This window comes from Mytilus trossulus, chromosome 3, assembly GCF_036588685.1.
Source record: "Mytilus trossulus isolate FHL-02 chromosome 3, PNRI_Mtr1.1.1.hap1, whole genome shotgun sequence".
Taxonomy (NCBI): domain Eukaryota; kingdom Metazoa; phylum Mollusca; class Bivalvia; order Mytilida; family Mytilidae; genus Mytilus; species Mytilus trossulus.
In genome coordinates, this window is record NC_086375.1 from 74,873,804 (window position 1) to 74,890,960 (window position 17,157).

General features: G+C 31.9%; 1 protein-coding gene across 1 annotated transcript in view; it reads left to right on the forward strand.

Annotated features, from left to right (window-relative positions):
- The window catches only part of LOC134712406 (uncharacterized), a 45,159-nt gene extending 33,032 nt beyond the window's left edge, over positions 1-12,127 (forward strand). Inside the window, exons 11-15 of the mRNA XM_063573918.1 lie at positions 2,983-3,065; positions 3,985-4,113; positions 5,296-5,370; positions 10,261-10,396; positions 11,812-12,127. Coding sequence (XP_063429988.1) covers positions 2,983-3,065; positions 3,985-4,113; positions 5,296-5,370; positions 10,261-10,396; positions 11,812-12,087 — 699 coding nt within the window. The 3' untranslated portion in view covers positions 12,088-12,127. The remainder of the gene's footprint in view (positions 1-2,982; positions 3,066-3,984; positions 4,114-5,295; positions 5,371-10,260; positions 10,397-11,811) is intronic.
- Positions 12,128-17,157: the final 5,030 nt, after the last annotated feature.

Below are 17,157 nucleotides of genomic sequence, written 5' to 3' on the forward strand. Positions count from 1 at the left end.
TCCCCTGGGTCAATTATTTTTTTTGCCACCTCTTTCGCCAAAACAATATATTTTTCGCCACTTTAATATTTTTTTCGCCAAGTAACATTACTATATTTATCATTTAAAATTTACCTTTTTCTCCCCCCTCCCCCTTCCCCTTTCCTTTAAATAAGGTAATTTTGCCCCATTGTGTCTATGATTATTCTCTCAAACTTATTTTAGAGTCTACTTTTAATGAATAAACATTCAACATTTACTCAAAACAACAGATTTTGTTTTTAACTTAAAAGGTAAAAATATTCATTGTATTTTAAACAACTTTTCTAAAAGAGGGGTCACTATACTTTTAATAATACAGAAAATATAAGTCCCGGAATATAACAAAAATAATGTCCATGTTTTTATTACTAGTATATAAACCAGTATAGTTCGTAGAGAAAGTTTCTTTAAAAGAAAAAATACTGATGTGCTCTTTTGAACTAAGAAGTTGTTTTTACAACAAAAGAAAAGCTTTTATGACATGAAATTGATCCCTCATTTCATGTGTAGTCATAACATTGAAGAGTTACTCTCATTAGAGGGGTTGTTCCCAACCTTTTGAATATATTTCTTCATAACGACAGTTTTCTTTTCTTGACCATCGTAAATGAAAAGGTTGAGACGTAAAACTATGCTTGAAAACCGTGTGTCACTTAAACGAATTTCAAGAAGTCTCCCTAATCAATTACCTATATTAAAGTTAAAGGATAAGTACAGTTTTAAATCGGAGATTGTTCTTGCTTTTGCACATTTTTCGTAACAACAAGAGCTTTCTTTTTAAACTATCGTGAAAAGGAGAGGAGACGTCGAGAATTTGCCTCTAACACGTGCGTCTAAGTGGTAAATAAATTCTGTATGTGACATTTAACGGAAGCCATTTAACCATATCATTTTGTCAAACAAATTAATCGACACCTTTATTAATTCGTCCTTTGTTGTCGATAGCTATAAAATGCAATCAGCTGATTATTGATTTTCTGTACAAATCTTAATGAGGTCAAGGAGAATTCCGAATATTGTATGATTGGGTAAAGTCCGAGATACTCGAAAAAAAAGTAAATAAACAAGATGGAGGAAAATAAATCGTTCTATATTTTTCTTTAGCCAAATTCTTTCGCAAATGATGAATTTTTATCGCCACAATTATTATTTTTTCGCAAATTGCGAAAATGCGACCGCCAGCGGAAACCCTGGCTGTCATACAAGTGAGAGATTTGGCTAGATATAAAACCAGTTTTTACCCAATATTTTCTACATAAGAAATGCTTGTACCAAGTCAGGAATGTGAGAGTTGTAGCCCATTCGTTTGTTGTGTTTGAGCTATTGATTTGCAATTTGATTTAGGACTTTCCGTTTTTAATTTTCCTCGGCAATCGGTATTTTTATAATTTGACTTTTAATTTGTCAAATATTATAATTGTAATTTGTAATTTGTCCAGGCACTGTTTGTTCAAATAACAATTTGTACAAAGTCAAAATACAAATTATAGTTTGAACATAATGATAACTCGTACACAACATGTATATTTCTACAAAAAAGACATACATATGAATACTTAATTTGATATTTATTAATGCATTAACAAAACTGCTCTCATTGTCTGAGTTTCAAAAAATAGAAGCTGGGAATCCATAACGTCACTTTCAGTTTTTCTAGAATATTTTCACTTTTATGTTAATTAAATATTAGGAAGGGTCTGTTTTTTAAATGTATCTAATATTTGTCTTGAAGAGCAGTAGTAATGATCGTATTATCTGAATATCAAAAAGACAAAAACTGTGCAAGCGGCAGTAATTTAGTAGTAAAAGGACGATAACAGGCCAATCTTAAATGATATAAAAAACGAACAGACAATTCCAAGACAAAATAAAAGAACCAATTTAAAAAACAAATCTTCAATCGAACACGAAAAGAATCTTCGAGCTCCTTTATATTTTTTATTCAAAGTAAGATTTTGAGTAATCAGTCTAAAATAAAAATGATAGAATTTGTTCATACTTTGCCAAAACGTAGTATCTATTGATACATGTCGAAAAATATAATAAAAATGATAGGTCACCGTGCATTTTCTTAAGCTACAGGACGGGACAAAATGACAAATTTTGTATGGATTATACAGGAAAAACACCATTTTATGATTAGAAACTAAACAAAATGATAGAATTGTTAAATACTTCAGGAAAAGATAGCTTTCAGACATTGCTTTGAGAATATCAAAAGAAAAGATAGGGTCACCGTACGTTATTTCCGGCTGAAATACAAAATAGGAAAATTCCATGTAGAATCCTTCAGAAAATGCACAGTTTTAGAGTTACCTCCCCTTAAAATGCCAATTTAAAAAAAAAAACACCTAAAAACAACCAAAAATAGTCAACAATTGCAAAAATATTAATATTTATAAGTTAAATTCTTATAAATTGGTTCTCATAAATGAAAATTCACATTAAATATCTGCATTCCTGCATCAAATGTTGCTAACTTGATGGAAAATCTGTACCTTTGATTCTCTGTTTTTTACAATCCAAGATGGAGGAAGACACCCATACCACCTTAAGTAAAAAATGAAATACTATAAATTACCAACGATTATTTATAAATGTATTATTTGCAAAACCAATGTAGAAGTCGCCATCTATTTATACCTTTCTTTCTTTCTGTTTAAAACTTTCAAGTTAAACATCAGTTTTTTGGGAAAATGTTAAAAAGCATTTGAATAACCCATAGCAAGATAACTGGTATAATTAGAAATGTGTTTCCAAAGCATTTGAAGTTTCCCGTGAAGATTAACATGCTGCAGAAATTTCTAAAGTAGTTAAACTCATAATTTGAAATTTGAATTAAAATTCTTATATGATATGGCTGTGTATGTTTATCTATATTATGACTAATGTTTTATATTCCCTTAATCTATTTCTTATGTTCACTTGATTTCTCTTTTTCTCATATTATCACAATATTAGGCAGATCGTGGACAAGTACGAATACCAGAGGACAAAGAGATTGTAAAATGTTCACCAGAACAGCGGTATGACCTATACGTAAGGTAAATTCTAACGCATCGTTTAACATTTGTAGAGTGGAGTGACAAGTATTTCTTGCAACCTCTTTTTATTTTTTACTTTGTTATTCTCGAAAGAAAGTTTATAAAAAAAATTGTGTCCGAGGACCCGAATGCCCCGGTCAATCTTGCTTATAATACGCGAAAGTATTTTTTAATGCATTTGATGTTACTGCTAATACGGGGAAAAGTAGCTATTTTTAAAGTTATAAAAAGCATAACTTTAGAACAGAAAGTGACTCACTGCCCAAATTAGAACTATGTCTGCGAGTGGTTTTTTTTCATGAGATAAACTAGAAATAATGTTTGTTCCATAGGATCTTAATCACAATTCTCTTAATACAGCAGTGCTGGTTGTCAATTATAAGAATTTAATTTGCCGAATTATTCGTGTAATATAGCATTATATCTTTCAAACCATGCTCAACATGGATACAGAAGGGATGATGCCCATAAACGCAAGTGTTTGGATATCTTTTTGGATTCGTCCGCCTCACTTAAAATAGATTTGAGATATGTATCAGATTACATTATTTAAGAATAGCGTTATAAATCTGCAACTAAAAATAAATTCAGGAAATCGTCTGTAAGATTAAAAGCGATTCATAAACGGATATCTAACAATGAGAGTGTACACTATGAACTTACAAAAATAAAGTAGATAAACAAATTAGCATAGACATAGACATAGACATTAAAAAAAAACAGATATATAAAAAGATAACAATACATGTTGGAAAACTGCATTACTTGAATCAGTCTTCAGCACATTAAAGTCTCAATTTAGGAGACACAAAAGTAACTTTATAATTGACATTAAATTGAGTTTGTGCTTTCCTACCACACACATTGAACAAGTAAGGCAATACCTAATCGCATACTTCATCATATTTGCGCTCTATAGATATTTGACATCGACACAGATTCATTGTAAAGAAGTGTTACGGTTAGGTCACATGACCGATGGTGGATGGAATGTTTGTCATGATAAACCGTACAGACCTTCAAATCCATGCTTGGCTTATTCATTCGGGTAAGTTTTTTCTCAATTCATTATGATTTCAAACATCATTTATTGTTATTTCCTTTCTGCACAATCCCTTAACAAAACAATTATTTATTCTAAGAGAATATTTTTCGTTATATCATCTATAAACAATTTGCTTGATCTTCAAAGTATAATTATATCAAAGTCTATCAAACTGCCTCACACTATGCATTGAAGTATCTTAAACTGGGCTACTTACAAAAATATGCATTGTGTTTAGTACTTTACATTGAAATTCAATATGAAATTGCACTCAATGTTTTGCTAAATGACCAAGCACTAAGTTCATTTTAAGATAGCCTCAGCCATTCTAATTACCCAAAAGGTAAACTCACAAAAATACTGAACACAGAGGAAAATCTAATTGGAAAGTCCATAATCACATGGCAAAATTAAAAGACAAAACACATTAAAAACGAACGGACAAGAATTGTCATATTCCTGACTTGGTACAGGCATTTTCAAATGCTGAAAATGGTCGATTAAACATGGTTTTAAAGCGCTAATACTCTCTCTTTGACTCTCAGTCTCATCGAATTTCGTTATATTTATACATTATCTTTGGTTGTAAACAGAAGGTAACATTTCTGATAAATGTTAAGCCAGATATGTGCATCTCACAGTATTTAGTTGATATTAACTATCATTAGTTTAATAGCATTACAGTTCAGGAAGTGACTGGTTGGTATATATTACCCCTATATATATATATGTATATAGGTCGCGTTAAAAATTACAATACAGTTAAACTACCATTGATTCGCAACCATTATCGCGTAAGAAATAGCTGAATGGTGTAAACTGTCACAGGGGTGGAGATACCATTGCCACGTAGAAATTGGGTGCTCGTAATTTTTTACCACTAGGTCGATACAATCACCTCGTTAGAAGTGTCTTGATGATTAACACTGCTGTTGGGTTTATGCCAGTGCAGGTCAGGAAGTGGCTTCACAGTATTTCAGAACATCGGTAGCATAGTGCAATAACTTAAGTCCCTAACAGTATAAAGATTTCATCATAGATGGATAAGCTAAAAAAATATATAGCAAAAAAATATGTCGACTTATGACAAACAAGACGAATCAGTTTTTCACCTCGAATAGTACATCAACATTAAGCATTGAAACATAATAAGAAAAAGAACTACAGTGTTATATTATCTTTTAGCATAAACTGGGACTTTAGTTTTGATGATGTTTTGGTGGAAACATACGGATGTGACGTCCACTCATTTGATCCGAGGTAAAGAACTATACATTACATTTTATAACCAGACTAAAACTAGGTAACAATAAGCAAGTGAACATTTTATGCTCTAAGCTCGCGAACATAAGCCAGAGAACGATTAGAAAACGCGCCAACCTGATCATGTCCAAAAACCGAAGACTTGCAATAACATGAAACATCCTTTGAATAGTTATCAAAGGTATCAGGATTATAATTTTGTACACCAGACGCGCGTTTCGTCTACATAAGACTCATCAGTGACGCTCATGTCAAAATATTTATTAAGCCAAACAAGTACAAAGCTGAAGAGCATTGACGATTCAATATTGAAAAAAGTTGTGCCAAATACGGCTAAGGTAATCTATGACTGGGATAAGAAAATCCTTAGTTTTTCAAAAAATTCAAAGTTTTGTAACAGGAAATTTATAAAAACTGATCATATTATTGATATTCATTTCAACACCGAAGTGTTGACTACTGGACTGCCTATGAAACCTGATGACAATTTATTTCCAGTAGGCAGACGAAAGGAATTCATTTTAACATAGACGAAGTTGATAAGTAACTCGTGTATTCAATACAAATTTCATCTAAAATTTCATTTAACAAATCCTTTCTCTGTTTAGCGTTCTCTGATTAGAAATGGATTTGTTGTCTTTATAATAATAAACAATTAATAACAATAGTTCATAATAAACTAGTGTAACGATATTATTTAATCTTAAAGATAAAAAAACAAAAACAAAACGACTGATCTTGGAATGTAGAAGATATTTTGAAAGTTTTTCTGGTTTTTTTTTTATTTTAAAATTTTCCAAGAATTACAAATGATAGTCAATGGCCTAAGGTTACCTAGACCACAAGACCAAGTGGGTAAAATCACGGAACTTGTCAACTGATGCCAATAATTGGTGGGAGGTGTGTTGACCAAACTCACTCTCTCTTTAATTCATAAAAAGTCCATACCGCAAAGCTTTTGTCCACTCTAAGAACAAATGATATCCAATAGTCAAAGATTGTCTAAACCCAAAGACCCATTGACCCATACAGGTAAAGTTATGGATATTCTACAACTTAAGTCTAAAATTGAAATTGAGGTATGGTGACCCAACCCCCTTCTTTCTTTAATTACAAAAAGTCCACACGATGTACAAATGGTAGGTAATTGCATAAAGTTGCATAGACATAAAGACATAGGTGGGTAAAGGTAGGGAACTGTTATACATGATGTCCACAGTTGGGGTATGATGATCAACCTCCTTCTTAAGTTCATAAACACTGTGTACAAATGATAGGCACTTTCTTAGGTTAGCTGGACAGAAAGACCCAGGGGGTTAGTAATGGATCATCTACAACTGAGGTCCAATATTTGGGTAGGCTGACCAAAAATCCTTCCGTTTTAAATTCATAAAAAAGTCCATACAGCAAATCTTTTTCCCACACTAGGAACACATGATAGTTAATTGCCTAACGTTGCCTGGACCCAAGGACATATGTGGGCTAGGTTAATACGGATCGTCTACAGCTGAGGTCCAAAGTTAGGGTATGGTGACCAAATTCCCTTCCTTTTTAAATTCATCGAAAAGTCCTAATGGCGACGATTTCATCCACACAAGGTAAAAATGATAGGCAATTGCCTAAGGTTGCCTAGACCCCAAATTCTAGGAAGGGATAGTTACGGATCGTCTACAACTAAACTCCACATTTGGGGTATGGTAATTTAACCCCCTCCCTTCTGATAAAAAAAAATCGGTACGGCTGAGATCCAAAGTTTGGGTATTAAGGAAGTTCGCTGCTCAGTTTCAAAATAAATAACTTTCCACAAAATAAGTATATATTGCTAGAGAATTAAATGAGGAATCAAAAAAGCAAAACAACATATGGGGTCAATGTGCTTGTTTTCGAGAAATAAGCCATTTTTATAAGATTTTATAATACTTTTACAAATGGCTTATAATTATACATGTGAAAGATTTATAAAAAGAAAAATAGTGGTCCATGGGTACTTGTTTTTTAAGGCATTCAAATGGATAAAACTAGAGGATTTCGAAAATCTGACAAAAATTCCAAACATGACAAGCAAAAATCCTTATGAACCTTCCACGCCTAACTTTAATTTTGCAAAAAAACTCCTTACAGTAAGGTACAAATGATAGGCAATGGTCTAAGGTTGCCTGCACTTAAATCAACCATTTACTTGTTTTTCAAGTAAATGATTGATTTGTATAAAAATGATGTAGATAACTTTAAATGTCTAATATTTGAAATATGAAATTTGCTGACAAATGGCTATCAAAATTGTTGGAACAAGAACTTAAAGATCTGTACACACAATTATGTTTGTCACAGATAAATTTGGGGTTTTACTTTTGTTAAAACCTCACCTAAATGGCTATGTTACAGAATTTTTAAGTGTTTGTATTTTCTTTCATTTTTTGATATTGTGTTTTGTATATGCGACTTTTTGTGTTTCTTTGGTTCTTATAACGTGACTTTGTCTTAAAAACCCCGTCAGTATGTTATTGTTCTATAATATGTCATATGGTCCGACACCACAATTATTTCGAAAATGAAATGAAAATTAAAAAAAAATCCCACCTGCGCTTTCTCATTGAAATTTTTCAGTGTGATAAACTACTTTTGGGACAAACTATATCAGAATTATAGAAAACGTCATCAGCTCTAACTCAAAATATGGACGATTGTATGTTTAGGGCGTCTTGAAATCTTTTGACAGCTTCCGAAGTGCTAATTTTTAACCTTTTTCATCTGGACCAAATCACTACTTTCCTTTAAAATTCTGGACCCAAATTTTTTAACAGTGTAATTTCACCCCCCCCCCCCCCCTTTCCTACTTGCAACTTGAGGCATTATACATGGAGAAATAAATTCGGAAGGGATATAAAAATTAATGGCAAGTAACCGACTGTCAACACTAGGGACTATATTCGTACCATTATGTTATATTTCTATTATAAATTAGAAAATACGTTGAACCATACACGTCAAAATTTTATATTTGCGAACTATTTGTGGATTCTTATAAATTCCATAGAACGTTTGGACTATTTTAAACCCGGTCTATTTCTGAAATTAATTCTTACATACTTTTGATTTTTTAACTCTGTCTGCTAACATTATCCATGTGAAATTTTAAAATTGTTTGTATAAACATTGAACGACAAACATTGACGCATAAGTTTTTCTGACGCGAATCGATGAATGTTTTTGTAGATGGATGTTTTTGTGTTCTGTTGAATTGTTCCTTTTAAATTTATTACACGATGATGACTGCTGTACCCATATTTTGACTATTTTATGTATTATGTCTGTTTAGTTCACGCATCATTGTAAATAAAACGGAATAATTTGATGAGACTGTCAACAAAGTGGGAGGTTTGGCGCAATAATACCAGGTTTAATCCACCATTTTCTACATTTGAAAATGCCTGTACCATGTCAGGAACATGACAGTTCTTGTCCATTTGTTTTTGATGTGTTTTGTCGTTTGATTTTGCCATGTTAGTATGGACTTTCCGATTGTGATTTAACTTTTTGTCATCTACGCGACTCAAGTGATATCTGTAACGAATATCATTAATTAATGACTTTTAAATCGTTGGATGTAGCAAGAAAGACATTTTTACCGGAATATTGCTGTAAAAATCCAAATACATACAACTTTGATGGTTTATTTAATTCAGATAACTATCATTTTAAAAAACTATGCAAGTTTAATAATAATAATAATACTTTGTTCAGATGCAATACAGCTTATATAATATACGATTTAATTTTTTACATCAATTTTTAAATGCACCAGTGTAATATATAAAACAATTATTATACACAATACACGTATGGCGGAGAATAACAATAAATTCATATGATAAATAAGGAATACAACTACAATTTTTTTTCCATATTAAACAAAAATTTACCTAAATTTTTAGTTGTGAACTGATAACAACTGTATAAGTTAAACATGTTTAAAAGTGGATGGGTATTGCCAATAATATTTCTTAATATACTGTTTTCTTTCATCACGTTATCTATTACAATCTGAAATGACTATAATACAGTTGTTCAAGTTAAGTTATGATTGTTCACATATGTGGATGTTTATATATACATGTAATTGTAGATATACATTTTCTCTGTAACTTTGACATGTTGTTTGGTGAGAATAAAGTTCATTCGTTCATTCGTTCATCAAAATACAATAACGAAATATGAAAGCTAAAAATGCATATCTCAACGATATGACACCAGAGAAAACAATTCTATTGAATGTTGTTTGACTTAACCTATAAAAACATAACTTGTGCTGGTTTCTTCAAGATAAGACCTTGTGTTTATTTCGTTTGAGGAGAGTTTTGTGTACGATTGAAACATTGTCAGTACCTTTAAATTAATGGATAAATTCAATACATACCAAGAATACCTTAATGTCGTTAAACACACTAAATCAAAATTGCTAGGTCATAGATGGGAAGATTCATCTCTTGTTATCAATTGTCAACTAAATAGGTTCAGTGAATGTCTTTTTGCAATCTAGACGTACATTTTTGACAGTTATGAATTTGTTCATCCAACGTATTTAAAACAAAATTTAGGTGGTAAGATATAAAATAAAAACACATGATGGTATATTTAATAAGAAACCATTGTTACGGTTATTTGTTTCGACAGTTACAGAGGATGCTTTAACTTTAGAGATTGCACCTTACAAATTGACAAATTCACTTTACATAACTGTATTAATACGTGAAATTTAACAGTATGATTCTCAAATCAATATATGAAAATATCAACACAAAATGAAAATGTATTTCTTAATTTTTGTTATACTGTTTTTACATAAATACTCTGCTTAACTATTATACATATTGTATTTCAATTTAGTATGAAACGGTCTGACTTTAGACGTGGTGACCATATATGGTTCCATAACCTGGGAATAAGCGATAAAACATCGAAAAAAGGAACATGGAGTGTTTCCACATTAGAAGATATATTACATAATTTGAACCACTCTTTTGTAAGTAGACGGATCTTGAAATATTATCGAAAATATATGTAGTAAAATAAGGAAAGCACACTGATTCGAATTAGTTCAAGTCGCATTTGAAACGCTTTACAGAGGGTTTTACTCATACGGTTGCTGTAAATAAGGAAAACTACGTAGCTTTACTCATACAATAAACCTAGAAACATAGCCCAAAAGTACCAGAATTAGTCAGATTTGAAATATGTAACATTTGAAAGGTGAGTATTGCACAAAAATATCAAGTGCGCCGTAAAATTCACATTTGAGACAACCCCTTTCGTTTTACCTTGTAATTGTGTAATTGTAAATTTATTATCATACATGATTATTGGTTGCCGTTCGCTATAAAATATTCCATGCATATCGTAGAAGAGTACAAATTTAAAATAATTATGAAAAGTTATGCCATAAAAAGAGCATTATTTGAGGAATGGCCAATTATTTTCCCTCAAAACAGGTCAATTACTGAACCCTAAAGAATTTTTAGAAAAGTGTAATTCATGCATTGAGAGTGTTGTACACTCTCTGTGATCATCGAATTTAATCGGATTCTTACATCCCAGATAGACAATTAAACGCCTCTGGATCATAATTGAGTTTACCCAGTTGGGTAAACATTTACAATTAATTCTCCATAGGCGGTAATGGTATTGTTTTCCTCCGTTGCTCAGTCCATATCGTTTACTTGAACATGTATGATGGCAAGTAAGATTACTTTTTTCGCAAATTGCTGGACCCCGGAAGATGGTGAAAAATGTCACTCTCCTCATGAAATAATCCCAAAATTCTGATCATAAAATTCAATAAAAACAATTGTCCTTTCTAATAATTTATTTCAGGTCAAATCTACATATTGCTTTTCTCATCACATCAGCTCAGTTCTTATTGTTCATTTATGTCCATTTAAAAAAAAATCACAGCATCCACAACTGTATGGCGTACTAATATTTGTTTTTAATCACGTCATCTGAGAACCTCATCTCAAGGTATATTAGGGATCCTGACCCAGTTGTAGCAAACACATTCTGACCCTACTTTCTTAACGATTTGTACTTTGTGCTAAAAAAATACTGCAGACACCTTTAGAATAATTGAAAGATATTTCGAAGTTCTGCTTCCGGACTTTTGAACTTAGAATGAGAGACTCGTGGATTCGAGTGGCGGTTGATGCATGCATTGTAGGAGGAGATGATATACTTTGTCGATGTACATGGTCCCTTTCATTTTGGAATAAATGTGCTTAATATATTTTCTTGATTTTTCTTCCCTTACTCGATTGAAAATCGGGAAACTACTATAACCTTATCTAATACATTTTTGATTTTTTTAATGATTTCTACGTGTTATTTCTCAACCAAAAACAGACAACTTAACTGGGTTTTTTTTGCATTGATTCTATTTTTCAGCGAAGAATTGACATTCTGAAAATGGATGTAGAGGCGATGGAATGGCAATCTTTTCCAAATATGATCAAATCCGGTGCTCTAGCCAATGTAAGACAGATGTTAATAGAATTTCATACCGTATCAGCATCGTTGAAACAATTGGAAACGCTTCGAGACATATACAACGAAGGATTTAGAATATTTTGGTACCACAGAAATCCAGCACCAAGCAACTTAAGACAGGGCAAATTTGTCCAACACACTGCCTGCTATGAAGTGTATTTTGTTAGAGTCTGATTTTTTTTAACGAAATATTGTATAAAATATAATTATTAAAAGTGACAATGGAATACATAAGGCTTTTTTGTGGTTGTTTAGAAACATTGTAATAATTGTTATAATCAAACTTGTCAAAGATGCTACAAATTTTGTAATCTTATATCTAACATCGATGTGATGAAGTGAATATTAAGGTTTTACCGAATTCCAATATCAGTAAATGCTAGTCATTAACGTCATGCAAACTATACTTTAAACATTACTTTTGAAACAAGTCTTTCGGTGAGTCCTTTAAAAGGTTTTATTCACAATTCACTTTTTTTTCTCCGATCTCAAACACGGTAGGAATAGTGTCCTGCTAGGATCGTGGTTTTTCGAATTGATTTTTCGAGTGTGACCACTTTTTTTCAAGTTAATATTATAAAATATGTAAACAAACAGATTTTTTTCTAACAAGACGTGATATTTAAGCGTGAGTTCGATAAACAAGGTTGTAAGTGATATGTTTGCTTTTGAGATATGAGGATAGTATCATTCTGACATTGCTTTTCGTTTAAAAAGTTAAATTTAGCCTTAAAATGCTTTTATTCCGAAATACCGAATAAAGCCATTTTCTCTCACATACCAATGCGAATGTCGACGGAAATGCATACATGGAATCTATATTTCCTTACATATACAGAACATTTACAAAAACTATTGTTATTGCATTGAAAACGACATTTTGAGAGTAAATTCAGTGTTTCATGTCCGGTTTTTTTCGAGAGCAGTCCGGGCTTTTTCGAGTGTGTCCTTTTTTATCGAGTGATTATACACATTTAAAAAAGCTAAAAATCTTATGTGTTTACGTTTAAAAAATAAAAAATAAAGGCTCAAATTAAATACTTTCAAGGCACATGATGTATCAACACTTACATTTTATCACGAAACAAGTATCGTTCATTTGTATATATTCTTCCCAAAATGTCTAAATGAACTGTAAAACAAGAGTTCAATTGTTTTACAAACTGACAAAAAAATCGATATGATAAAGAGTCTAATAATTGAAACGGACAGAAGACAGATACACCCTACTTACACAATTAATTGAAAGACAATTGGTTTCAACTTGTAACTTGGGCTGTTTTGGGTAGCCTTTGAACTATAAAATTCATACATTTCATGTAACCGTTATTGTTATAGATAAGTTTATTGTATTATTGAATCGTTTTTACTGTATAAAATTGAGAATAGAAAAGGGGAATGTGTCAAAGAGACAACAACCCGACCATTCAACAGACAACAGCCGAAGGTCACCAACAGATCTTCAATGCAGCGAGAAATTTTCGCACCCGGAGGCGTCCTTCAGCTGGCCCCATAACAAATACATATACTAGTTCAGTGATAATGAACGCCATACTTAACTCCAAATTGTACACAAGAAACCTAAATTAAAAATAATAAACAAAACTAACAAAGGCCAGAGGCTCCTGACTTAGCACAGGCCAAAAACTGCGGGGTTAAACATGTTTATGAGAGTCCAACCCGCCCCCTATACCTCTAGCCAATGTAGAAAAGTAAACACATAATAATACGAACATTAAAACTCAGTACAAGAGAAGTTAGATTCTGATGTCAGAGGATGTCAACAAAGAAAATAACCAAATGACCATTATACATAAATAACAACAGACTACTATCAGTTAACTGACATGCCAGCTCCAGACTTCAATTCAACTGATTGAAAGATTCCGTCTTCATCATATGAATATCAAGCACAATTCTTCTCGTTAGTTTAGTTTAAACATATTTTATTGTTCAAAATGACAAAAGGATCAGACACAAGTTTTACAACTTAGAAACGTCTTCTCCAAAACAAATACAAAATATACACATTAATTAATGAACATATGAAATATTTCTAACTAACAAATAATTTAAGAATAAAGACATGAAAGCAAAAGGAAGCGAAGCAATGGATTTTAATCGAGTGCATCCTTTTACAGTATAAATACGACACAAACACACCGAATAGTTAGTGGAATTACCTATGCGCAAATTTTGTTCTTAAATAAGTGTGTGTGTTTTCTCATAATAAAGTGTGGGATCTTAATATATTATCCAAGTTTCGAAAAGGATGTCAGCTGCACAATGGTAAGTATAGATTTGAAACTTATTCTTATATTCTTTCGTTAAAATCCATTGAATCGTTATTGATAACAAAACTTAACAGTAAATATTCATCAAGATCATTCGATAATTGTCATTACATGTATATAGAAATATCTTTAATCTCATGTGTTAACAGAATTAAGGTTGTTAATGCAGAGAAAAACGTTTGGTATTCTTTATATATCTTTGAACAGATAAACAAATAATATCATTTTCTTCAGTACGTAAAGCATCATCGCCAAATAATAATAAATCGATAGTAATATTAACACTAAAGACATTAATTTCATTAAACATCAGATTTCTCTGAGCTGAAAAATTAATACAATATAATAGATAGTGTTCAACATTTTCATTAATAAAACCACATGAACAATTTGCATTTTGTATCAAATTTGCTTTGAACAAGTCAGCACGCAGTGCGCTACATCTGTTACGCAGCCTTGTGTGTAAAACAGAATACAAACGATCTCCTAAAGAACCAAATCTCGGACATTTATTATTTCTATAGTATAGTTTGTGCAAGGTTAATTTAAAAAAGGAAAATGTAGGAATATGTCTTATACTTAAGTCTAAAGAGTTCCACAGTGCAATAGATGACGGAAAATAAGACTGTTGATAAGCTGATAAACATTTACGGGAATAGTAATATTTTGACTGTTACGCAAATTATAATTACAAATATCTGATACAAAATCCGGAACCAAATCGTGTAAATAATCTGGCGCTTGGTTATTTATAATCTTATAAAACATAGATAATTTTTTAACCTCCCGTCTGACGCTTAATTTTTCCCAACCCGTCTCTAAATAGATACTGTTCCGGCTAGCGTAACTTGTTAGTCCCGTAACTATTCGAGCAGCCTCGAGTTGGATATTTTCCAACCGATCAGAATTTTTTTGTCCACAGTTATCCCATACTTCTGACGAATACTCCAAAATTGGCCGAATAAAAGTCATATAAATTTTTTCCAAATATTCCCTCTTAAGTCTAAATTTTAATTTTCGTAAAACATTAAGCTGCTTGGAAGTTTTTTCTATCAGCTTATCAACATGCTTACTCCATTTACAATCACTACTAAATATGACACCAAGATGTTTATGCGTATGAACTGGCTCTAATGTAGTGCCATCAAAATCAAAAGAAAAATTACTTTGTATAGATTTCATACTGAATATCACAATATCAGTTTTATTTGGGTTAAACTTCACTAGCCATCTGTTGGACCACGCATTTAAGTAAACAAGATCTGTACTGATTAATTTTTTTAAAATGGATACATTAGGAGCAGTATGACCTATTGAAGTGTCATCTGCAAAAAGCCTCCCAAATCCAGAAAAAACATCAGCTATATCATTAATATATATCAAAAACAATAACGGTCCTAATACCGAACCCTGAGGCACACCGGCGTTTAATTTTCCAAATTTTGAAAGTGAATCTTTTAAGACAACTTTCTGAGATCGGCTACATAGGTAGCTTTTTAACCAACACAGCAAGTCTCCTTTTATGCCATATTTTTCAAGTTTGTCTTCTCGTTAGGGGTTTAGTATCATACCATCACAACATATATTAGTATATATACCTATATGGTTCCAAATTGGGTTTTTCCTTGGACACTTATTTTTTCGCCATCTCTTTCGCCAAAAACAATACATTTTTCGCCACTTTATTACTTTTTTTGCCAAGTAACATAACTATCTTTCGTTTATTTTTTTTTCTATGGTCATGACCATACGCGTATTGTCCTATTACTTATATTATTCGGAACATAATCATAGACAATTCGAATTGAGACGAACATACATTTATCTTACCTCCTTTACATTTCTAGAAATGTGATTGGTTAAAAGCGTCCGCGTGAAGACCGTGTATATTTGATATTAGGTTAGTAGGGAGGCGGGGCTTATTTCATACATAGTTAGTAGTGGAGTAACGTTCCTTTATATTCCATATTTAGTCATAGGAATGCGGGGCTTACTTCATACACGGTTAGTAGTGGTATTACGACTCTTTATAAAAACAAAACGGAACTGAGAAAAATCTTGAAAGGTTTCAAGAGGGGGAAAGGGAGGTTCCAATAACAAACAGATAACAAGGAATTGAAAAGTGATAATAACAGATAACAGTAAATGAAATCTTAAAATCAGTCCGGTCCAGGACCAATACATTTGATCTTACTAGATAACTGGTTGTATGGACAAAGCTAGGCCTTATTATTATTATTGATGTTTTGGGAGGCGACTTTCCTGCTATGGAACTTGCGCCCTAATTTCACTTATCGTTACTGTTTTTGAAGAATAAAAAAAAAAACTTAGTGTTTCGTGTTTTGTTCACTACACGTGAGTTCTTAAGTTGTGAGGTTTTTTTTTGTTCTTTTTTTCTAAGTCTTTAATGTATTGTGGTTTTACTTTTGTAGAATTCTCTAGATTTTTTTTTTAAATATTTATTTTGTCGTTTAAACTTTTGTTTCGTTGCATGGCTAATTACATAGATTGCTTTGATTTGTATGGTAGTAGTAGCTAATTAATATACATGAGTGTATAAAATGAATCTGAATGTCCATCGCTGAAGATAGAGATTAGATAATGCTTCCCGATAGCCCGGTGTCAATTATTTAATGAAAAATTGCCAAATATATGTATGCGCCAGGTAAAAAAGGACTGTCGCATACTTATGTAACCTACATTGGGATTAATAAAAGAATTAAAAAAAATAATTATATGTTAAATCCACTAGATACCAATTAAAGAGACCAGTTTGAGTCATGGTCCCCTTGTTCAGTGAGGATTGTCGTGGTCTGTGTATTGACCCCGACTGCCCTCACTGACCATGAGACCACCGAATAATCAATCTGGTGATTAAATTTTGAACTGTAACCCACTATTGACACCGTGACTACGGGAACTACTACTACCATACTGTTTGGACCCAGAG